At 32.9% G+C, this 25,031-nt stretch overlaps 1 protein-coding gene across 1 annotated transcript in view; it reads right to left on the bottom strand.

Annotated features, from left to right (window-relative positions):
• SREBP (Sterol regulatory element binding protein) overlaps positions 1-25,031 on the bottom strand; it is a 100,802-nt gene that overhangs the window by 16,844 nt on the left and 58,927 nt on the right. The window contains exons 6-12 of the mRNA XM_085812873.1: positions 23,087-23,485; positions 14,376-14,551; positions 12,253-12,499; positions 10,658-10,824; positions 4,487-4,649; positions 4,105-4,216; positions 1,627-1,881 (exon numbers count right to left, since the gene is read on the bottom strand). Of these exons, the coding sequence (XP_085668999.1) occupies positions 1,627-1,881; positions 4,105-4,216; positions 4,487-4,649; positions 10,658-10,824; positions 12,253-12,499; positions 14,376-14,551; positions 23,087-23,485 (1,519 nt within the window). The remainder of the gene's footprint in view (positions 1-1,626; positions 1,882-4,104; positions 4,217-4,486; positions 4,650-10,657; positions 10,825-12,252; positions 12,500-14,375; positions 14,552-23,086; positions 23,486-25,031) is intronic.

Here is a 25,031-nt window from a genome sequence, read left to right as displayed (position 1 = left end):
TATTTTTGCCTGGCCACAAAGTGAGAACTGAATTAATTGAATGAGAAATTCGAAAAAATAAGTTTAAATGAAATGCAGCAAAAACTGCATATAATTTAATATTCTGTACAAGGAAGTCATGTGGTGTCCACATCAGATTTTCAACATTATTCCCATGAAATCTGGCCTCTTAGTACATAATATACAACAATATGTAACTTCTTCAAATTCAGTATGCCATTCATTTATTATTAGACATGTATTACAACATTTCTGAACATTCTGAAATTTTTTAGATATGTGCAAAAAAAAATTAATGGTTATGTTTGAAAATATGAACTACTTTAGTATAGCAGATATTTTTTTATTGGCCAATTGCCGGTGATCCCATGCCTACAGTGTTGAAAAGACAACATACCATGAAGAAAGTAATGTATTCAATTTTCTTCAGAAATAAAGGACTGGTCAAAGCCATCAAGCTGGAAGGAGAAAAGGACAGTCACAGCTAACTGGTACACAACTAAGTGTCTTCCAGACATTCTTCAAGAAGTGAGCATTACAGGACTCATGCTCCACCACAGCAATGCATCTTCTCATTCAGCAAAATTGACAGTTGAGTTTCTTGATCAAAAACACATCAGAGTGATAGAACATCCACCCTATTCCACCCATCTATGTGCGACTTTTGGCTATTTTTTAATATAGCTTATTGGATATTGTTTTCATTCCAAACACGAAATTCATGAGGCTATTAGTGCCTTTTTTCATAGATTCCAAGAAATAAATGGCTTGAGACATTTAATCTTTCGAAAATTTATCTACAGATGCGCACTTATGGTGGAGGAGACTACTTTGAACAGCCCTAAAATTTCGTAAGTATAACTAACTAAAAAAACTATGTGTATTTCAAAAATTTCAGATTGACCTTCACATTATTCTAATATTAGAAATTCACCCAGAAAATGTATTAAAAAATCAGGAAATCTGTAGAATGTAAACTGCCCCTTCTAGAGATAAGCCTTTATAAACACTATATAAAATTTCATAATCCACAATGAAATCTAGTATAAATGATACAAATAGCAAAGAGAGTTAATTACAGATGCACTTGCTTGTGAAACCTGTGCAGAATAAAGTTTAGATTTCTGTTTGAAATATTAGATAAAATTATTTACTTATTAAGTTGTTGCAAGCAATAAAACATATTCATAACTGAAAAAAGATATTGAAATTTAAAAATAATTAAAACATTAATTAAACATGTTAATTCATGAATGATTGCTTATATTCTGTTTCTCTATAACACAAGACAATGGCAGTTAGTTTCACCTGTAAAAAAGATATAAATAAAATCAAAACTAAAAAGATGATTCAAAAGGAAGAGGTGTGAGCTTTCTTTTATAAGGAATTAAATAATTCTTTTCAAAAGTTTGAAAAATACATAATTTTCTGATTAAGAGAATTTTATGAAAATACAGTAAGTCCTTTGATAAAGCTAATAAAAATAGTTATATTTCCTCATTTTTAAGTCTAATAAACATCAATAAATATAAATCAATTATATGTTTATTAAACAAATTTGTTTTAAGTAACATTATGCTAAAAACAAAAAAATATTCACAATGGATGTAATCTGGAGCTACGTACTGTGAATTCATCAGTTCTTTGGGGAAAGCTTCCACATCTTGATATAATTTTTCAGCTTTTTCATCCTCTCCAAGTAGCCATGCTAGCGCTACTCCTAACACGGATGCCCACCAATAAGCAACACGGTCTTCTTGTCTTAAGCTTATTGGCTTTGAGCTACCCACAACTGATGAAAAACAACTACTTTCGGAAACATAACAAGAATCCTTCAATAACTGTATGAGATTAGAAATAATCAAGCCAGTTGAGCAATTTCTATTAAGGGGAGAGAGAATAAGGGGAAAATAAATAAACTCGTATTAAAATATTAAACCAAATAATTAACAAAAACACTAATGGTTCTTCCTTGTTAAAGGATCCACTGCATTTGGTATTCAATAAGTCTGATGATTAAGATTGCCAATTTTGGCAAGTAACAGTAATGGCTGCTTCATCAAGGGAGTACCATATTAATATTAAAATATGTATTAAACCCTTAGTTTTCACGAATAATTTAAAATTGAGTAAGCAGATTTGCTCATGCAGGGCTACAACTCGAGGAGTTTTAAAATAAGTGCCATTAAAATATACAAGAATAAGTTGTTATGAACTTTCCTCGGGATCAATTAATTCTATGTCAGTTATCTTCTGGTGTTAAGTTGCAAAAGTTCACTCATGAAGAACAACAATACATAATTTATTTACACAAAACAAACAAAACATGAAACAGATACTTAAACATGTGAGATATATTAATTCTCCTTTTTCCTAAAGACATCAAATATTTGCTTGTTTAATATTTACATCTGCCAAGCCCATAATACAATAAGCCTATTAGTTCTACTTAAATGTATTTCTTTAGTCCTTGGTTGTCACTCAATCTGTCAAATTTTAAAAGTTGTTTTAAAAATTACTGAATAACTGTGGATGATGCTCTCTTTGTTATTAATTCACAACAAGTATGCTGCTAGGGTACTTGCTAAATAACTCCATAAACTTGTGAAAACTGCAAAGCTTCACAAAAAATCAAGCTTTTCTCAAAGCAAACTCATTTTTAGACAACAAATATTCCAATCTGAATTAATTTTTAATTTCATTAGATAATATGATTGTTTAGAACCCTGTTTTTCAGAACACGAAGTGTTAAGAAGTTAAAATGCACTGGTTAAAAAAAAAAAAAATTACTGCTATAAAACTATAATTTTTTATCACATATTAAACTAAGGAATTTTAATTTAAATTATTTGCAAAATGCTTTCTGTTTATGAGAGCTACATCATTTTATCTGTGATATTAAAGAGAAAAAAGAAGAGTTCATCAACAAGTAAATCTTAACTCGTTCACGATGGCATCTCAATCACCAACCGCTCTCTCAGGATGGCAGGCTAATTGGATGCATTGGCTTGTGGGGGTAGGCAATTAGCACTGCTACGCCTATCTTTGGAAAAAATTTTGCATAAAATAAATTTGTCATCCAATTCTTCCAATTTTTGGTACATTATGGACAGGAGCACTGAGGTAGTTATTAGACTTAATTTAAGAATTTTATTATTATATTTTTCTTAGAAACTTTATAAAATAATCAAGTTGGGAGCAATATAATATTTATTTACCTCAATAAACATATATGGCAAAAATACCCAGTCACAGGTTTTTTCTAACACAACATTAATAAAACTAAAAATTATTATAAACCTCTTTCATAAAAAACCAGCACTTATAATTTTTGACTTACCTCAAATAAATAAATAAATATACCTCTTCAAGTATCATTTTACAATTCTACAAAAATATCATCACTGTCATCAGTGTGGAAAAAAACTCATTTATCATTCTTGTACAATCTTCTTTTAAATACCATTTTCACTTCGTCATTTAGATGCACAAAATATTTCATTAAATGATACTGGTCTTAACCCTAAAAAAAAATCTAACAGCAATAAATAAAACTTCTAAAATCGTAGAATAGCTATCCAGCTAAATGGGAGGAGGGGATTCCAAACACTGATTAAGCATGAAGAACACTGATGCAATTAACGAGCCATTACACCCCTTATGAATCTCACTCTAATTCCCAAACAAAATACCAAAAATAAAAAACACTGAAAAGGAATGAAGGTCAACATGCTTCACTTTTTTTTTGATAAATTTAACTATAATAGATATACAGCTTAATCTAGTGTCAATACAAAAAATGTTTATTAAATTGTTCTATATAAAAAGTCATAAGTAGTATCGGCCACAGAGTGAATTTAACCTGTGATTCATACACGAAACAACTGGCTGTGAGGTAATGATTGTGGTTGATGCACACGAGACTACTGCCGTGAACTGATCAAAAATGAAAAAAAGTAACCATAAATTATAATTACACTGAAATTGCACTATAAAGACAGTATTAAAGAAAACATTCTGAAGGATTATATAACACATATACCTTCTAAATACAAAAAAGTAATGTTATAAATTTATACATTGCAAATTTAATAACAAACATACCTTTTATATTCAATATTCTCATCCAATTCCATGCTAGGTGAAATAATGGAAAGCACAATTTTCTCTAGCAAAAATTCTCGAAAAGCTCGAGAAGCAAAAGAGAGTGGATTTTCTGAAATAAAAACATAGTGTCATGAAAAAAATCTGCAATAGTTTTGCTGAATAAATAACACATAACTAGTTCAATATATCACAACCATAATTAATTTCAAATTAAAATGAAAATATAATAGTTAAATTATAGAACAGATGAACAAATGCAGTTGAATTTCAATAAATTAAACCAAATGCAAAAAAATAAAATTCAAAATTTTTTCATTTTCTTTCAGCTTTAAATTATCAAAATTTGACTACAAAGAAACAAAGTACAAATGAAAATTACTTGAATTTGGAATGGAACTAAAAACGGTTCCTTCGCGAAGGTAAGTCCAATTTCCATTTCTGAAGAAGGTCTGCCCCATAGGGTCAAAAAGCCATCTTAAAGTTGGAGGCACCATAGCATTGTTGGAGATGTAAACTTTCCGTGCTTTCTTCAGCAAATACCACTTTAAAGAAAAAGGACATTACTTTGTAATATCTGAGCTTCACTTTAAAATTAAAAATGCATTAATGAACTATACAAATGAAAATAAACTAATTCAAAAATATTTCAAATATAAAGGGGGGAATGTTATTTTAGTACAATTAATTATTTTTTAAACTTTTATATTTTAATAATAATTAAACTTTTTTTTAAAGTGAATATCACATTTTTTAAACTTTTCTGTTTTAATTGTAAATAAACTTTTTTTAAAACTGATTATCACAATAAACTATAAAAAAGTAAATATTATCATTTAATATTAAGTTACTAGTTCTTTAAGATGACATCTTCTGGAAGCTAGATTAAAGCTTTGAAACCACACAGAAAACCTAAGCGACCACTTTCTAGGATAAAAAAAATTATTTTCTTGGGCCCAAAATGTATGCCATATGGACTTCTATGGATTATAGCAAACTATTATTCAGTATTAATCTCTTGCTCCATATTGCTTCCTAATTGAGAAACATGTCTTTTGATATTTTTGGCAATAGCTTGTTTTTTCCCTATGAGACTTCAATTTGACCTGCATATCTGTACATGGTACCGGACACATCAAAATAATTAAAGAGAGCATGAATTCACAAAAAATATAAGGAGATATTGAAAAAAAAAAAATTTTTTTTGCATGACTGACTACATGTTTTTATCAAGTATGTGTAATAAGATATTTTTTAATAATCTTCGTTGCCATACATTAAGGACCTTGAAAAATTATTTTACTTCTAAAGAGCTTCAAGCTAGGTTAGCTTTGAAATATTCTTGGTAAGAACACCACTGGAGGAATTTGGAATATTTTCAAAAATAAATCTCAAGGAAGGAAAAATATACAAACTAATTCAAAGAGCATACAGAATATGGGATCATGACAAAGACTCACAGCAGCTTGCTAAGTCTTTTTAAGAGGAATGCTTAAAATAATCCAGGCATTATTAAAAGGCTAAAAGTATAATACTAAATAATGAAATGCACTAATATTGCTTAATGTATAATTCACTATACATCTGCTTGGAAATACCATTGCTGTTGTTGTTGTCATGTCCATACATGGAACAATGGTTGCTGGAACAATGGAACGTACTTCTGAAGACAGGTTTGACTTCTACTTTCCACCCCCAATTTTGAGGGAGAGCACCCAAGGAGGAGGGGAACCGTAGTCTCACACATCCACACAAGAGAACTTTCGGCTGACACTATACATTTACAAACATCCGTGTCGCACCGACACTATACATTTACAAAAATCCATGTCTTCTCCGGGATTCAAAGCCGGGCCCTTCGGTACCATAGCAGGCTCTTCTAACCACTTTACCATCTGGGTGATGGAAATACCATTATGCATAGTTAATGTATATAATAAATCAATCTTAATCATAGCAATACATAATTAATTTTTTAGAAATTCATAATACTTTGCACAAGATAACATTCTGCCAGAACAGAGGAGAAAATTTTCAATAATTTGATGAATTATTTTTCAAGATACTAATATATATAGAGAGAGATATAGATATAGATATATACGAGGGTTTTTTTTTTTTTTTTTAACCTCCGATGGGCTATAAAGAAAAGACGGGTGAACATACAAAAAAGATTTTATTACCAAAAGTAATGTACAATACAGGTTATTTCTCTACATAATCACCTTGAAGATTGAGGCATTTGTCATATCTGTGAACACGCTTTGCAATACCCTCTTCATAAAATGTTCTCGCCAATGATTGGAAGTGAGTTGTGACGGTTTCTTTCAGCTCCACGTCATTTTAGAAGCACTTCCCGCCAAGCCACTGCTTCAGTTCAGGGAACAGATGAAAGTCACTCGGCGCTAGGTCGAGACTATATGGTGGATGTTCAAAAATGTCCCATTAAAATTGCTGAAGGAGCTGTTGGGTTACACGAGCGCTGTGAGGACGGTCATTGTCGTGGATCAGAACAATTCCAGAAGTCAGCATGCCTCTTCGTTTGTTTTGAATAGCTCTCCGTAAGTGTCACAAAGTTTCACAATATGAATCTGCATTAATTGTTGTTCCAGGCTGCATAAACTCCACAAGCAACACACTTTTTTGGTTCCAAAAAACAGTTGCCATAACCTTACGGTTGTTAACGGTTCGTTTGAATTTTGTAGGTCTCTTTGGAGAATTTGTGTGCGTCCATAGTTGTGACTGACGTTTCGTTTCGGGCATGTCATATTGAACCCATGTTTCATCACCTGTCAGAATGGATTTCAAAAACTCTTCTCCGTTAGTATTGTAACAATCAAGAAACTCAAACGCTGCAACCATTCAGCGAGTTTTGTGGTCGTCAGTCAACATCTGTGGGACCCAGCGAGTGCAAACTTTTCTGTAGCGCAACTGTTCAGTAACAATAGAGTATGGGGAAGATCTTGAAACTTCCAGAAATTTCATCGATAATTCACTTATGGTGAACCTTCGATTTTGCTTAACCGCTTGATCAACTCGTTGAACAATGTTGTCTGTAGCGACAGACTTGCGTCCTTGACCCCCTTCATCATGCACATCAGTTCGGCCATCTTTACACTTTCGGCACCATTCCCGAACAACGCCATCACTCATAAAGCTGTTTCCATACACTCGACACATTCTTCGATGAATTTCCGCTGCACTGTTCTCTTCTGCCTGCAAGAAACGAATAACAGCTCACAATTCACACTTGGCAGGAGAATCAATAGCGACAGCCATGTTTACGTGACTGCAACTCAAGAGAAAATGGCATGTTAAATACGCCAGTGGTAGAGCATGTGGAGGGGGAGATGCGCAGTAGCATACTACGCATACCAACCACCGGCCACAGACCTGGCCATCATACTGTGCGATCGGAGGTTGAAAAAAAACCTACGTATATCTTACTGGATAAATTATTTTTAAAAATACTGATTAATGTATATATTACTGGGCTTAAAAAAGATTCATTTCTCTATAATACTGAAATAGAGATATTGAAAAAAAATTCTTCTAAAACTTTTCATTAAGAATATTTTTTTTAACAAAAAACATTAGCTGCTAAACTTGTTGAATGCACCTTTTCATTAGATAAGATATAAAGAATAGCTAGGTTAGAATAAAAATAACCTAGAAAATTTACTACTATTTACATATAAAATGATAAAAAATCGCTAATGAATGCCATATTATTTCTCTTACAAATCCTGTTTTTTATGTAGCAGTGTCTGGCAATACATTCCCCATTTTTGAATGCCCAGATAATAGTAGAAATAATCCAAGTATCAGTTATGGCTTGTGCTCATATAACAGTACTTCAAATGTTTAACAGATTAAATTTTTGTTTTAACTATTAATTCAATTCTATGCAAGATTTCTAATATTCTAATTTACAGTATACACCGAACGTGAATACATGTAAAAATTAAAATTATCATACATAGATGTTTCATAAAAACAAAAAAGAAAGTTTTTTTTTTAATTTAAAATTTATAATACACTCATGTACAAAAAATTAAGGATAATGCAAAATCAGGCAAAGGAAGAGTTAGAAGCAAAACAAATTTGACTTATTTGTAAAGCTTTTTTATTAAACAAAAGGTACAGAGAAAAAAAGCTATATGTTTGATATATGTTGCTATGTGTTTGATATTATTAAAAAAATTAGCAATTTTTTCTCCCTGGAGCAAATCACAAAAAAAAACCTATTTACAAAAAACCAATATTACATGGTTGGTATGATTCTTAATACATTGTATGTCTCCCAGATGATGCAATACAATCCGTATAACGCCTAGGCATGCTGAGTATCAAATTATCGATCTGATCTTGGGGGATATTACACCACTCAAAACGCAATGCTCTCCGAAGCTCCGGTAGACATGTAGGAGGAGGTTGACGGGCTGCAACTCATCGGCCAAGCATGTCCCACATGTGCTCTACCGGATTCAAGTCCGGTGAGAATGCTGGCCAGTCCATACGGGTGATATCCTCCGATTGAAGGCATTCGCTTACGATGTTTGCACGGTGAGGACGGGTGTTGTCATTCATAAACACAAATTGTGCGCCCATGGCTCCCTGAAACAAACATACATATTGTTCCAGAATGACGTCCCGATAGATTTGGCTTGTCATGGTTCCAATTTGAACATGCAGGAACCCAGAATAATTCCACCACAAACGAGCCCTCCTGCACCACCGTAACGGTGTCGTTCAGTGATGTTTTCTTGGTGGTAACGGGTACCTGGAGCTCTCCATATAAAAGTCCGGCGAGAATCAGACTGCAAGCTAAACCTGGACTCATCTGAAAACATCACACAAGCCCACTGTTGCGGTGTCCACAATGGATACTCTCTACTCCAGGCTAACCGCAGGCGACAGTGAGTTGCATATAGACCAATCTGCCTTAAGCATCTGTACACGGTCTGCCTTGAAATTGTTGTACCAGTGGCTGAAGAGAGCTGACGAGACAGGTCTGAGGCTGTGCTCCGCCTGTTTCGTTTGGCAGTAACTGCCAAATACCAGTCCTCATTCAGCGTTGTAACTCTGGGGCGACCTGTGCTGTAACGTCTACTCACATAACCATCATCTTGGAATCAAATGCCAAAGCCTGGAGATAACACTCTGGGTAATTCCAAGTTCGTCTGATACTTCTAGTTGGGTACGCCCACATTCAAGACGGCCGATAATTCTACCACGTAAAAAATCATCCAAATGTGTCCTTTCTGTCATAACTATTCGGTTATTGTTCTGAAATGCTTATAGAGCGCCTGCAAACAATTTTACTTCTTTGCCTGTATTCCTTATATATCACTCTCTTACGCTCTCGTCATTACGACGTACCATCGGTGTCATCTGGTTACTTCCTGAAATTTGCATATGATTCTTGAAGATGTATGTAGTAATTTTACAGGTGATATATATTTTAGAGTTTGATTTCCGTGTGACTCCGAATTATATTTAATTTATGGACATGAGTGTAGTTGAACATCTCACTTCTGAAAATGAAGAAAGCATAATTCATTTCATCCATGATAAAAAAGTACAAATTCATTCAAAACTTTATAATCATTTTTATTAATATTATCATACTGCCAAAACTTTTTAAATTACCAGAATCTGAAACATCAAATCATCACCTAATTTGCAGAGCAGTTCTAGGAAATTATATTATATAGGTACATGTGAATAATGCTTATATAGAAATTTTAAAAATTATTCCAATTATATAAAATATTGTTACAAAATGTTAAGGTGCGGTAAGATGGCTTCTCCGCAAAGCAGTTTTAGGGTTGCCATAAAATGGCAAGGGAATTCAGGGTTGCCACATTTGGTGAGAAATCGCCCATTTGGATACAAAATTGGCGATATACCATGGACAGTTGGAGAACCTTCTGGAACGAATTCTTATTAGAATGTTCCCGAACACAAGCCGAAAGCTATATAAACCCTGCTGGTCTGCAGTCAGTCAGTGTGTGTGCGCCTCTCATCGAGTGTCTCATCGAGAGCCTCGTCTAGCAAGCTGATAGTCGGTCATTGGGCGAGTATCTCGAAGTCTTGCCCCGAGGTGGCCATCGAGTGCATCGCAAATTAGTGCATCAGCGAGTTTTGTCCTAGACTGTGCTGAGTCAAGAACTGTACTCTTGTGTATCGTCAAGTGCATCACGTGGAAAGTCTCGAGAGTACGTGGAGTTCCGAGAACGACCATACAGAGTCGGAAGCTGTACTCTGGTGCTTTGCGGTGAAGCTGTCTCCACCGTTATTGCCTGACAGTGTGAAGGCTGTGTCGCTGATTGTTCCAGCATGCTTAAAGTAGATCTTCGACGACTGTAAAAGTGTTTTGGAGCTGTCCTGTTTGATATTGGTAAATAAATTGTGTTTCGAAACTTCATCATCAAGTGTCATCGTTATTCACTCCAAATCCACACGAACCCCATACGAATGTGAAGGAAGAAAATAACGTAACTGGTGTCAGAAGAATAGGAAAAATGTAACAATATCCAATAATACTTACAGTTACAAAGTACAACTTCCTCGGAAAACAGCTAATAAAACTCATTGCAGAAATTATGTACACTTCAGACATATCCTCTATAGGTATTAAAGATTTTGCATCTTCTCCTAAATTCAAAGCATTGAGAGACAAGTATATCCTTTCGAGTTTGCTTTCAGATAAAAAGCCTAAAGGAAATAAAAACCAAAATTGTTAAAATTTGAACTGAAAATCAGATTTTAACAATTTTGAACTAAGATAATGAATACATTACAGACATGCAGTTTAAATAGCCTTTTTCTATATAAAGGTATTAATATGAAAATACAAAAGATTATTTCTTTCCATGTGACACCATTACAAAACTTGAAATAACACATAAAATAAGTTTTTAAATTACACATAGTAAAATGAAAATAGATATTATTATTATACATGCATGTATATATATTATTTAACCCAAATCTAAAAGATAAATTTTGCAGCAACTGATATGTTTATATCAGATATATATATATATATATATATATATATATACACAGGTGTATGTATTATGCATGTGTGTATTCTACACAGGACGATAGAGATTTAAGTTTGATTATTAAGCATAAAGAAAGTACTTAATAATACGAGTTTCATTCATCCACAGCCAGCTGACAATTCATGGAAACATGCAAACATAGAATAATCACAGTAATACTGTGTATACATGTGGATAAAAATTAAAACATATGAAGTGATGAGTGCATACAAAAGACTCATCAATTCACTTGCTATTAATGGTTAATATGATTCTGAAATGCACTTGTCACGCATTAATTTTAGTATTTTATCTTATTACTTCCTTGTAGGAAGTAAAAAGGAAGTAATGTAATTGCGAAAAGTTTCAGGCAGCATTTTTCAACGAAAATATTCATTTTGACCGCTTTCGAATGCAATTTAATGACGTTTTTGCATGATATCTGTACATAAGGACACAATAAGACTTTTTCCTCCAAAAATATTATAAAACTGCTTTAAAATATATTCTGAAGAGAATTTTTCGTGGTGTCTGTACGAACGTATGTACGTACGTATCTCGCATAACTCAAAAACGAGTAGCCTCAGAACGTTGAAAGTTTGTATATAGGACTACTATAACATGTAGATTTGTGTTTAATCTCTAATATTTTGAATCAAGTGGAAATATACGAATTTTGAGACTTATCACTGCATATTATTTGTTTTCAACATTTACACAAAGCTTTCTTTTAATTCAGTCCAATATAGGTATTGCATTCCATATTTGCATGTTTATAATTATTACTGTTATACATATATTTTCACATAAAACACACAGTAACAGCAGTAATAATGTGTATAATGACTTAGCACGAAGGAAATTCACATCATGAAAGAGTTCCTTTATGCTTACATAAGTATATATTAATTACTTTATTTTACTAAAGCCTTATATCCAGACAGTTAAGTTTTATAATTTGTCTTTCTGTATTACATACATTACATATAGGCAGCAGCATATTAGATGTAAGTAATAAATTTACAAGAAAAACTTATAGATAAGAAAATAAAAGTTCAATTATAGAGAATTTAGAATACACATCTAAGACATATACCAAGAAGATGTAACTGTTGCAGTTTCTGATACACTAATGCTGCATCTCTAGAACTTTCCATCAGCAATGAATGACCTTTTGGAACAAGAAAAGCATTGATTGCTCGCTGAATGCCAGTAAAATGACTCAACTGCCTAATGAACTGCCAAATAACTCCAATCACTAATTCAATTGTATTGCATGGAAATGGCCTCCCTAAAGCAGTCAGACACAGCTTTAGATGAGAAACAGAATTCGGATAATCCTCCTGTAATTACAATACAAATCATAAAAACATTATTGTTCCCTTTCTTTAAAAAAGAGGGAGCTTATGGAAATTTTACAACAATGCATCTTTTCATAACATTACTATATTAGAATTTTAAGATGAACAGTTTTTATATATACATTAGATAAAAGTGTGTAAAAAACAATGTAAAGTTTTAACTTTAATTTGGAACAGTCCTTTAAATCTCTATTTTAATTTGGGTATTTTCCATTTCTGTTGTAAAATTTTAAATAATGCCATAATTCAGAGAGGCTTATACTAAACCTCTCTCAGTTACAGTATTAATCCCATATCATATGATTCTTACACAACAATAACGATGCAAAAGATTTTGCAAACAAACTCAAAATAACCATTTTTGATATGTTGTATTTTCCTACTTACTTCTGTCCTGCTATGCTCTTTAAAGTACATCTCAAAATTTTAGAGCACTGATATAGTTCTTCAAGAACAAGCACTTATTGCACCAATTTACTTGTATTAGCTAATAAAACTGTTTGTCGATGAAAAACGAATATTTAAAATCTAGCCACATCTGCAACTTCTTCTTTACACATCTATCTGCAATCAATATCTACTGTGGATATTCCCAAATCATCATACACACACACTTGTGTGCGTGTGTACTGATTTGGAAATATATATATATATACAGTGGAATCTCAAGATATGAATTTAATTCGTTCTAGCATTGAGCTTGTATAGCGAATTTCTTGTAGCTAGAAAAAAACTTCTTGATTAAAAATAATGGAAATCCAATTAATCCTTTCAGCAGCCCCAAAAATATCAACCTAAAAGCCAATTTTTCTAATAAATAATATTGGTATAGTTCTAAACCATAAACTCATAAAGGTAAGCTACTATATATAACCATAGTTTACCTTTATGATAGCTACTGACACCGACCTTTTAACCGTTTCTTGTTAATCCACAACAACAACAGCTTCTCAGCATCTTCTAGGAGTTTTGGATGGTGCTTGGAAGTAACGATAACTCCTTTGGCTATGTCAAGTTTCTTAATTTCTTCCTGCTTCTTCAGAATAGTGCAAATTGTTGTTGTCATAAGTCTTCCTCAAGTCCATCACTCTTACACCATTCTTATTTATCTGTGATTTCTTTCTTAACTTCAACGCCCATGGCTTTCGTATTTTTCTTTGCAGCACTATCTGAGGCAACAATATTCTTGGGAGGCATTGCAAAATAATTGTTTTCACGTTAAATATAATAAACAATTGACTCACAAGCGCACAAAAACGATCAAAGAGCACCCAAGAAGAGGGGATTATTCAGAAGAAATTTTATTTGAAAAGAAATCATTATGCTCTCAAAGCATCAGAGTAATTTATCCACTTAAAACTTTTAAAATATCCAATTACATTCAAATAATAAATGAAGTCAATTTATTGGTAAAAATCAGAGGTTTACTCTATAGCAGTGTGATATCTCAACTATCCTAGTGCTCCAACTTGTTCATGATGGTTCTCCTCTTCTGTCTGTTTACCATACACTGTATTAGGCCATTACAAAGATACTGCTTTGAATTCCTATGTATTTAAATGTTCAGTCTTTCCATGAGAAAATTCTTTGGAACATTCAAGAGAGTTCTTTTTGGGGAGAGAGGAAGAGGAATGGAGATGTCAAGTAGCAAGAGGAAATTAATCATATGTAATAATAATTCAGTAACCTCCAGAATGTAGTAATTCAATAAAATTCTGCATATCACCAATTAGTCTATCTTATCTTGAACTGCAAGAATCTATAATATATTACATAGACAGCCAATAATTTGAATATTTCCCCTCTCAAAATATTAAAAATGCCCAACTATACAAACATGATACTAATAAGTACTTACTTCTTCAAACGATAAATCTGCTTGTTTTCTGTGCCGCCAGAATACGGTATAGTTATTGGAATCCTTTTTCAGAACTGGTTCACCATAAACAAATAATCTCAGCAAACACAAAGCAATGAAAACTAAATTCAAACTCCATGCGAATGCACTTGATAGTAAGCTTTTCGTCCATCTCCCTACAGTTAAAAAATAGGTGAGTACTTAATTTACAAAACATGTTTTTCATAGCTATAAGCTTTATTTTTAATTTAAAAAGAAATATTCTAAACAACAATAATAGAATAAATGTTTCAGCAATTCCTAACACCTCTGCTCTCCCTCAAAGGAAAAAACACTCATCACAATTTTAGGCATACAACAAATAATAATCAAAGTTTTAAAAGTATATTAAAAATGAAGAAAGATATTTACACTGCATAAAATGCTTACTATTACTACTCCTCAGACTACTTTATTTTCCTTTCTTACATTTCCAAATAATTAAAATCATAGGCTGCTGGAATTTCAAACAGTAGCTAAATATCTATTGCAACACATAATGAAAAATGCGAATAATTATACAAATGCAGCAACAGCTGTGTCAAGGAAAGAAATTAAGCAGATAAATTTTCCTTTTGTCAGTATTGTTGAATGATACTAATAAGACTGACTTTCATATACACTAAATAACCGATTAAAAAAAAAGGAATGGTTTCAGATTTTAAATTATGTCCAAAAGGGGCGTTTTTTTTTTACATTTCGTGTGTTACCTTTATTTATAAAATATCATCTTCTTTGCACTTAAACCATAAATTTGAGTTCAATAGCAGTCTCGCAAAATAGTTTTAAAATGAGCCTATCTTTAAAATTTCCGATGCACAGTTCTGCACACTGGAGATTAAAAGGTCCCTCCCCCCCATAGATTGTCAGGCTTAGCTGTAATCACGTGAGAAAACTGATTTTTGCCTTGACAATAAGTTGTTAGGTTCTTGCCCATTACGTCTACAAAAGGAGATAAGTGCTTTATAAAGATGGTCAGAATGAAAGTTTTAATGCACAGGGGAGGAGGATCTTACCTGACTTATGAGAAAGAGTTTTTCTGATAATTAAAGAGTGGATAATGGATTTCCTTTCTGTGAAAAAATTCCTTGACTTCGGAGGCTAACAAGAGGTTTTAAATTTGTTCCCGTAGAATTAAATTCACATATTTTACTATCTCTGCTTTGGCTAGTTAAAGGAGGCTTAAAAATTAAGTTATTGGCTATTGAAAAATTTAAATTTTCTACAGGAACCAATTATTCACAGGGAATAGAGTTACTGGGTTTTCTTTAAGGGTTGCAAGAACAAAGAGATTCAGAATTGTTTTTGCTATGAAGAAAAGAGAAAGAATATGGTCTTGCCATTGGCTCCCCTTGTCTGTGAGATGGAAAGCACTAACTAAGCAGTTAAGAAAGGTATCTTAGTAGAGAGAGAAATAAGTAAATAACTTTGATTCTCCTCTTAGTACCTCTGCACAAATATTGATTTTAAGACCCCTGTGCCCCACTGAGAATCTCATCTTTATCCAGCTATTGTTGTCATAACCTGTGCTGTTCAGACTCGGTGCTTTAAATTGGCTCTTGTCAAACAAAATGATGTTCTGTTAATCCATCTGCAAATTTGCCCTTCATCATTAATCATCAGGCGAGGAAATACAATGATGTTCTATACATCTATCTGTGGTTTTTGCATATTCTTCATCACATGTAATTAAGGGAAAATTGTTATCTTTGGTTTTTCCAAGTTCCTCTAAAGGAAAAGCATCATAACTGGTGGCTTGTATACAGGTCTCTGCTAATTTCTCAGGCTACTTAGAGACAGTGTCTATTATAGGTTATTTGAAGAAGGCCATATGAAGAATTGGACTTTCCTTTTGTGCATCAATTTTATCTTACTGCATTATTTTCCTATTCTTATGTTGATGATGCAATCTAAGTTGTGAAGTAAATGGAAAAAGTTAATGGCACTTTTAAAATTAATACCATTGATAGTAGCTTAAAATAATCATTTATAAATTTGTAATGTAAGTTAAATGTATATTAGTACATTAAACTAATAGTCGATTGAAATTTCTGCATCCTATAAGTAGATTATATATTTATTTAATTATAGCAAAGCACTCAGGCTATCTGCCTAAGAAGAGGGATGCCTTCATGGAGGACTTCTCGTATACATATTACACAAGGGAAAAACCATGAAAACACCCATGCAGCCAGCTCATTTGCCAGGATTTGAGCCCCAAACCAAACTACTAGTGTTCAGCTACTTTACCATTTGGGCATTGATGGGTGTTATATAAGCAGAAAGGTATCACTGTTTTTTCATAATTACAAGAATGTTTATATCAAGAGAAGAACGTATCTGAACTATCATTTTACTGATAACTTATGGTTACAAAAAAGCTAAGATTTGAGCTCAGAGGGTTTGTTTTTTGTTAACTATGGAATTATAATTTGTCTTTCAATCAAATTACTGCCCAATCTTCCAGCATCCTTGATACAGCTGGATCAACAGTACGTACTAATGAAAAAGTGGCCAAAGAACTTGTGATGCACTTCTTTAACGTTGGTAAAATTGACTATCAGAAAGAAGAAGAAAATAAAAAGACCTGCCAAAAAATTGCTCCTAAAGGCAAGAGGATACAAACATGATGGCCTGTTTATAAAACACATCACTTTAGAAGAATACATATTGCGATCAACACTATTAAAGGTAATAAATCACTAAGAAGTGATTTTATTTTTGGACAAATAGTTAAACAACTTTGTGAAAAAGCAAGACGATGCTTGTTGAGCATATTTAACACATAATGGAAATCTGGCAAGCTGCCTAAGGCATAAGATAAGTTTGGCCTTCCCCGCTCCGAGAACTCAATCTCACTGCGGGTCCACTCCCCCTTTGGGCACATCATGGAAGTTCAACCTCCATTATTACCCTCCAAGAGAGCGGCGCACCACCTGGATATGACACCAGGCAGCACAGGTCGTCTAATGCTCCTACCAGTCGCTTGGGCGAGCCCGTCGCAGCGGGACATTACCCAGCGACCCCGGGGGAGAACCCCGGGTTACTAGAACCACGCCGCGCTAGGACGTGCCAGACTCTGAGGAAAATCTGATGAATCCAAAATTATGCATTGAAGGCAAATTCACAATGAAGACATCATGCCCAAAATACTAACGAATCATTTTAAATCCAAAATTAAATATTCAGTGAGCATGTCAAAACCTGTGCTGACAAAACTTTTAAAAGCTTAAGAGCCCTTAACACGTTGAGCGCAGCGCCGGTCCCTAGGGAGCAGCAGTGAACTTTCCGTGTGACCGACACTAGAATTTTCGTTTGGCTGGAGTCAAATAAATATAGTCTCAATGAAATGTGATCAAGTTTAGTTTTAATGAAATGCATTGAAACATTCTAAACAAAAACATGGCTTAGCTCGCTGCCAGCTGAACAGAAAAGACACCAAATTCAGCGCCACGCTCAACATGTTAAAAGTCTTTGCATAACAAATTGGGAGCTTTTCCTGAGACACTTAGAACAACATACACCTCACTGAAACTGATCATGTAATATGCTTCTCCTATTTGGGCTCATGCTTCCAGGACTGTCTTGAAGAAATTAGAAAGTGTCCAGGCAGAGGATGCAAAAATTATTACGAATGCAGGATCTTCTACCAATAATTTAAAAGTGATTCAGGAATGTGGCCTCAAAAGCCTCAGGAAAAGAAAACAGTATAATAAAATTTACAAACAAGATAAGAGTACATACACCAGAACACCTCATTAGGAAAATCTTTGAAAACTAGAACTGTAACTAAACTAAAAAGATCATCTCCTACGCAGTTTGACAAAGATATTACAGCAGTTCTTGGCCTTGATCACTACACATTTTCCATCTTTCAAGAGCTGACATTTTCTTCAGGCTTCCTACAAACTCTAAAATAGTATTCAACCTACTACAGCCATGGAATGAAAAAGTAATTGACACCATTAAAGAGAAAGGGATAAGGACTGTTGAACAGTATCCAAACGAGGACTTTGTACATGCTTATACAGATGGTTCATCTGATCAGACAATCACTAATGGAGGTTCTGCAGTATTTCTGATTACCCCAGGTGGTACTATTTATTAACATAAAAACTGGCACTGGAGCCATACTCTCTAACTTCACTTGTGAGTTTCTGGAAATAGCTGAGGCACTTGACATGTATAGCTGAGGTCCTTTCCATTTTTGAGCAAGCAGTAAAAACTCACTGTCTTCTGTGACTCAAAGGCCGCTCTACTGGCAATCCTAGATGGAAGCTCCGTGATCACCAACGGAATCCTAAACAAGGTTCAAAAGTAAGATAAGGTCTCAATTTTTTAATGATTGCCAGCACATATCAACATCATCGATGACAAGAATGCAGATAAACTGGCAAAAAAGGCTTGAAATCTCAACTAGTTTTGGCAAGTTGAGATTCAGAGCCTTTTTTGGCAACATAAACGTCACCCTCTAGACACAAATGCTGTGGCCAAATACAGATTGAGGAAACACCTACAGTGGTGGCCAAAATTGTGGACACTTTTGGAAATTTTTATGTTTTTAAACTTTGTATGCTTATAGAAAATGTTACGTTTTGCAAAATGCAAACTTGAATATATCATTTTAAAGAGAATTTATTATTGAATTCAATACAAAACACAAAATTCAATTATTTACAATACAAAAAATGTTATATGTATTTTAATATAAACAACACAGTTATGAAGTGGTTTGTAATGTCTAGCTTTCCTGGCCAATCACTGTTCTTGTTCTGAGAACCAATCAAATGTTAGTAACTGCCAGTAGAAGCTGACATCATGTTTACACTTGAAACAATTCATTATTTTGCTTTGTTCTGTAGAAGGAGGACCTGCTTCTTATACACTGCAATTACAAGTAGGAATTTTTGTAAAAATTTTTAATATTTAGTCAAGAAGCAATGACATCAAATAAAAGAGTAGATTGGACACCTAGAAAGAGATGTAATATTATTGTGTTACGAGAAAGTGGTCTTTCCTATGCTGAAATTGCAAGACAGGTGGGTGGTTCAGTGACTACATCTGGAGTCCGAAAGTTTTGTTTACGATATCAGGAGACAAATTCAATAAAAAACAAAGAAGGAAAAGGCCGAAAAAGGTGCACCACATCTATTGAAGACAGGAGAATAAAAAGACTATATCTCCAAGATAGAAAAATGTCATCAGCGGCCATTAGAAGTGATTTGAATGATGCTAGTGTTTCTGTCAGCTCAAGAACAATCAGGAGAAGATTAACAGATGTTAGACTGAGAGGTAGAATTCCACGAAAAAAGCCTTATCTTAATTTTCAGCAACGAAAAAAAAAGACTACAGTGGGCAAAGGAACACATCAATTGGACAGATGATCAGTGGTCACAAATTATATAAAGTGATGAAACTAAGATATCGTTATTCGGTAGTGATGGGCGAAAACATGTAAGACGTAGAATAGGAGAAGAGCTACATCCTGACTGCATTCAAGCAACTGTGAAGAACCCAGTTAGTGTTATGATTTGGTCATGCATGTCAGCAGATGGTATTGGTCACCTTCATGTCATCGATGGGACACTGAATGCCAGAAAATACATTGACACTTTTCTAGAACCAAAACTTCTACCTTCCATCAGAGATCTCTTTCCCAACAATGCTTCATTTATTTTTCAGCAGGATTCTGCTCCTTGCCACACGGCCAAAATATTGAAAGAGTGGTTTCGTACAAAGAGCATTAAATTGTTGTCATGGCCAGGAAACAGTCCTGACCTCAATCCTATCGAAAATTTGTGGCACTGTTTGAAAACTCTTGTCTGAATGAGGCGCCCATCAAATAAAAGGGAACTAATTGAGGCTATAATTGTTTCCTAGCATCATGTAATAACGAAAGAAGAGCGTAAAAGTCTTGTCAGTTCAATGAAACATTGTTGTGAAGCTGTAATCAAAAATAAAGGGTACCCTACTAAGTACTGATAAATCACTGCAATCATCACTATCTAATGTATATTGATAACTATTATCGTTTAACTTTTTTTGTATTGCAAATAATTGAATTTTGTGATTTGTATTGAATTCAGTAATAAATTCTCTTTAAAATGATACATACAAGTTTGCATTTTGTAAAACGTAATGTTTTCTATAAGCATACAAAGTTCAAAAACATAAAAATTTCCAAAAGTGTCCACAATTTTGGCAACCACTGTAATTCCAATAAAGTGCCAGCTCCATTACATCAATGGAGATTGACTTATAAATAAACTGTAGTCAGGCTCAGAACTGGATATCACAGAGGTTTGAAATTTGACAGGAAGGTAAAAAAAACCTATAAAACCTGCAATAACTGTCCAGATACAGAATCGACAACCACACACATTTTTGATTGTCTGACCATCCTTATTTTATTGTTAAAAATTGGGTCTTGTTTATGAGATTAAAAGTCTATGATGATAACATTTTGCAGATTGCTAGGGCTGTCAACTTTGCCCATGGCACTACTTGATTAGGCTTCATCAAAAACATGACAACAATAAAAAATAATTTGTATGCTAGGAATTGAAAGTAACTGATTAAATCAATGATTGAAGGGATAAGCTAGCCAGTTATATTCACAATTATGCTAATCTAGGTAACTGAATGAATGTGCTTTAATTGCCAAACCTTATATTTGATTTTTATTAGCGGTCTTCAAAATCTAACCATACATAATCCTTAGGGAATCCATGTAACTTGAACTGGAATTTAAAACAGACTTTGTACTACAAATTTATAAGGCTAAATATGGGTTACTACAGTTTCACTTTATACAATGGTGCTTATAAATATATTAGGTTTTTATTGTTAGTTAAATTAAAATATAGTGTATTCAGTTAGATTAAATTATTGAATTTGAATGTTTTAGAGAGCTGGTGATTGTTCTATTATTTGTTAATAATTCTTCTTTGGAGGATTGAGATATTTGTATTATGGAATTCAATGATTATATTTTAATGGTTACATAGGATTAAGCTATCTCTAGCATTTGGAAAATATTATGTACTGATATTTTTTTGCGGATCATATGTTTTCAGACTATTACCTTGTTAAAGAAATAGCATTTCAGATTTAAGAATTTTGGAAATAATTTATTACTGAACTATATATATTTTGATTAAACACTAAAGCATTAAAGAGGAATAAACACCTTTATTTACTTTACAAAAATATTAAATTTAATTAATTTTAAGGTTGTTCACTAGATTTTAGGTTCTAAGATCTGGAGTTAGAAAGTTTTCTAATTGCGTTGATACTGTCTTGAAGAGCTATGTAATTTAGGTATTCAAAATAGTTTTAATTCCTTACATGAAAATATAATTTTTTCTAAAAAAAAGTAGAAATATTTGTATGAAAATTCTCACCATATAATTTCAAAGAATTACGTAAAAAGATTATAATACAGTATAGAATCTGAAATCCGAAATGATCTAAAATCCTGACCCCTGATCATTAGCAATTTTTTTTTTTAAGCTTTACACTTACAAATTTGGAAATTTTTCATAATAAAAGTGGAGAGTCTCAATTCCTTATTTAACTTTAGCACCTATGCCAACCTGCAATGCATTATTTATTATTTTTTCTTTCATCACTGCATGGCTATCTATATACTGTAGCTGGAGAAATGACTCATGTAAAGTAATTGAATACCAAACAGCATGTAAAAGTTTATGTTGAAAATACAGCTGGCAATTATTACACACTTCAACTAACTTTGCTGAGCTGTTGAGATTAAGGAGGAGAAATTTATCAGAAATTCCTTTCCATATATCAAAAATTAATTTTGTAAATGAAACTCATAAGCGTTACATTAGTGATGCTTGAAATGAGGCCCAGGACCAGTACCAGAACTAGTATGACTACACCGGACAGAAGAATTTAAAAGGGAGCCAAAACTTTCACAATTTAGAGAAGCATCAAATAGCACAATTAAAAGATGCCAAAATTTTTAGGAGAGGACTCTGAGAAACAAAATTTTTTTAAACTTAAGGGAGGCACTTGGCAGCAAATTCTGAATCACTGATCCAATGAGTCTGGATCTCAAACTTTATAGTGTATATCTTAATACTGAGAAAAATCTTTAAATTTCATCAAAAAAGCATCTTTATCCTGGCATAGGTTTTGAAAAAGCAACTTTAGCCTAGCATAGATTTTGAATAAAACTCAAAATTTATGATTGCTCTTTTTCCCTTGCTATGATGGTGAGTTTCTCTTCTAATTAAGTTACAAAAAATCCTAAAATAACTTTAGTAGAATACTCCTCTATATTATTATATTTTATCTCCTTTATTTATTTATTTACAAGATACATACAATTCTGGTTTACATAAAACTTCTAGATACACACAAAACTATTTTTTTCTATAATGTAGTATATGTATGTCATTTCCTACAGAATTCCTGGTACACCTTTATAAACTACAAATAAATTTTTATTGACCACACACTGCATTTTTTAAACATCTTCATTTCAGCAACTTCATCAAAGAACTCAAAATTAAGTAATATTTAATTAATTGTTTTTATTTGTTCATATGTGTTTCACTATTAAACTGTAAAATGCACTGCAACCTCCTTCCCCTTTCGCAAATATGACAACTTTAACAAACAAAAAAAAAACAAAAAAATTTTACCTTCAGATCCAATGTCATCTGACAAAATAGCTCGACCAGTATATGATGATGAATCCATTGCTCTAGAGCTTTGAGGACCAATTTTCAGAAGATACGCAAATGGATTAAAGACCAAGAAAACAAACATGCACATACACAACATTACACGAGAGTGATCTAACATTCCACGACTTGCAAAGCTGTCACTACTATCATCTTTGTCAAGGGTTATACTGTATGGTGGAAGTGTCTGGGATTCATTGGAACCAGTAAACTGCGGAGAATCTTGGTCTGAATAATATACCTCTGGAACACTATTTGATGGACTGCGTTCTGGAGAACTTATATCTGAAGTTGGCGGCGTGTAATCAGCAAGATTAGGATGTATAGCAGGTTTCTTATCTAACAGATCTTCAAGTCCTAAAATGACATTCATTTAATATAGTAACATAATAACACACAAAATAAATGAAACACTTAAATGTTTTTTACATCTACATAGACTAAATATAAAAATTTTGAGATAAAAGTATTTTTTAGATTTTAGACATAAATAAAACAGCATAAAGAATATACTGCCCATACCTTTTATGCAATTCTACTGGGATTTTGAATATAAGCTAATCCACATACAAACTGAGGAATAAGATTTTGTCACAAAAATTTAACCAAAATTGAAATCACAGCTGAGTTTAAAATCACCTTATAAATCCAGCAATACTGTTGCCTAAAGCTTAATTTAATTAGACCTATCAAATAAGCAGAACATGAACACTAAGCCCTCACCTGTAAGAAAAACAGGCCAGAAATGATTGTGTGATAGTTTTAAAAAAGTGCTGCATCAGCAATACTCTGAATGTAACTAAAGATAATATAACATTTATGACTTATGATAATCATGAAATGGAGGATGACATTATTCACCTGAACTTGCCTATAGCAGAGACAGAATTTCAGAATAAAAATTAATTAAAAAAAATCATTTAATTCTAGTTATTAATATTCTTTCAATTACTAACATAGGAGTCAAATTACTTTATTACCAAATAACTTAGGAGTACGTCACTTTGAACCGCAAACATCTGCAGTGAAAAATTTGTTGAAAACTAAATAAAATACTATGCAAAAACTTTAATGTATTCAACAGGTTATCTGAAAAAATGTTCTTTTTATTGTATTTCATCTTTAAACTTTTCTCATTATTTTAGTTAAATCCGACTGTGTTACTGACAAGTTTAGGTTAATAGCATCATTCTCCATTTCACCTTTAACATCATTGTTATACACCTTATATGTAACATTACTTTTAATTACATCCAGAATACACCTAGTACAGTAATACAAAATTTCATGCGAATTTTCCACTTGTTTTCACACAGTCACATTTTTTTTCAATCACACAGTTATTAATTAGAAGTTTAGAATTTTAATTTCTTTCAATTAGCCTGTTCAGTATTGAGCTGAATGCCATTCAGCAAGTTCTGTAAGCTGCAAAATTATTACAGTAATAATCTTTAGGTTCAATATGTTTAAAATTTTGATGTAAAATATTGTAGCTGTAATTGATACAACATTCAAATTCAACTCTCAAAGCTTTAATCATACCATTTGTTTCATTCAACATCATTACCAATAACTCACACTACCTTTCAAGAAACAGGAAATGGCACTTTTCAGTTAAATCCAAACCCACCCAGTCCCCCCTCCCACACGCATTTTTCGTCACTAAGCACTAGTTTGATTTAGCTGCTTTCTAGAGATATGCATTTCACTCCCAAACTGATTAAAAGAATTGATTAACTTTACTGTAGATCCAGAAAATTTGCAACACATTTTCATGATAAGAAATTTAACACATTTTCATGATAAGAAAAAATAACGTGGGCCATGTTCATAGTGGGTTTTGGGCGGATTAAGTACTGAATGTGGAACATATTACTTCACATTGTTTCCATTTGTTCTACAC

Source organism: Stegodyphus dumicola, chromosome 3 (genome assembly GCF_044657685.1).
Source record: "Stegodyphus dumicola isolate Sdum_Otavi_A_Nest chromosome 3, ASM4465768v1".
NCBI lineage: Eukaryota > Metazoa > Arthropoda > Arachnida > Araneae > Eresidae > Stegodyphus > Stegodyphus dumicola.
The sequence above is the reverse complement of the archived record's forward strand: the minus strand, read 5'-3'. Positions and strand labels throughout refer to the sequence as shown.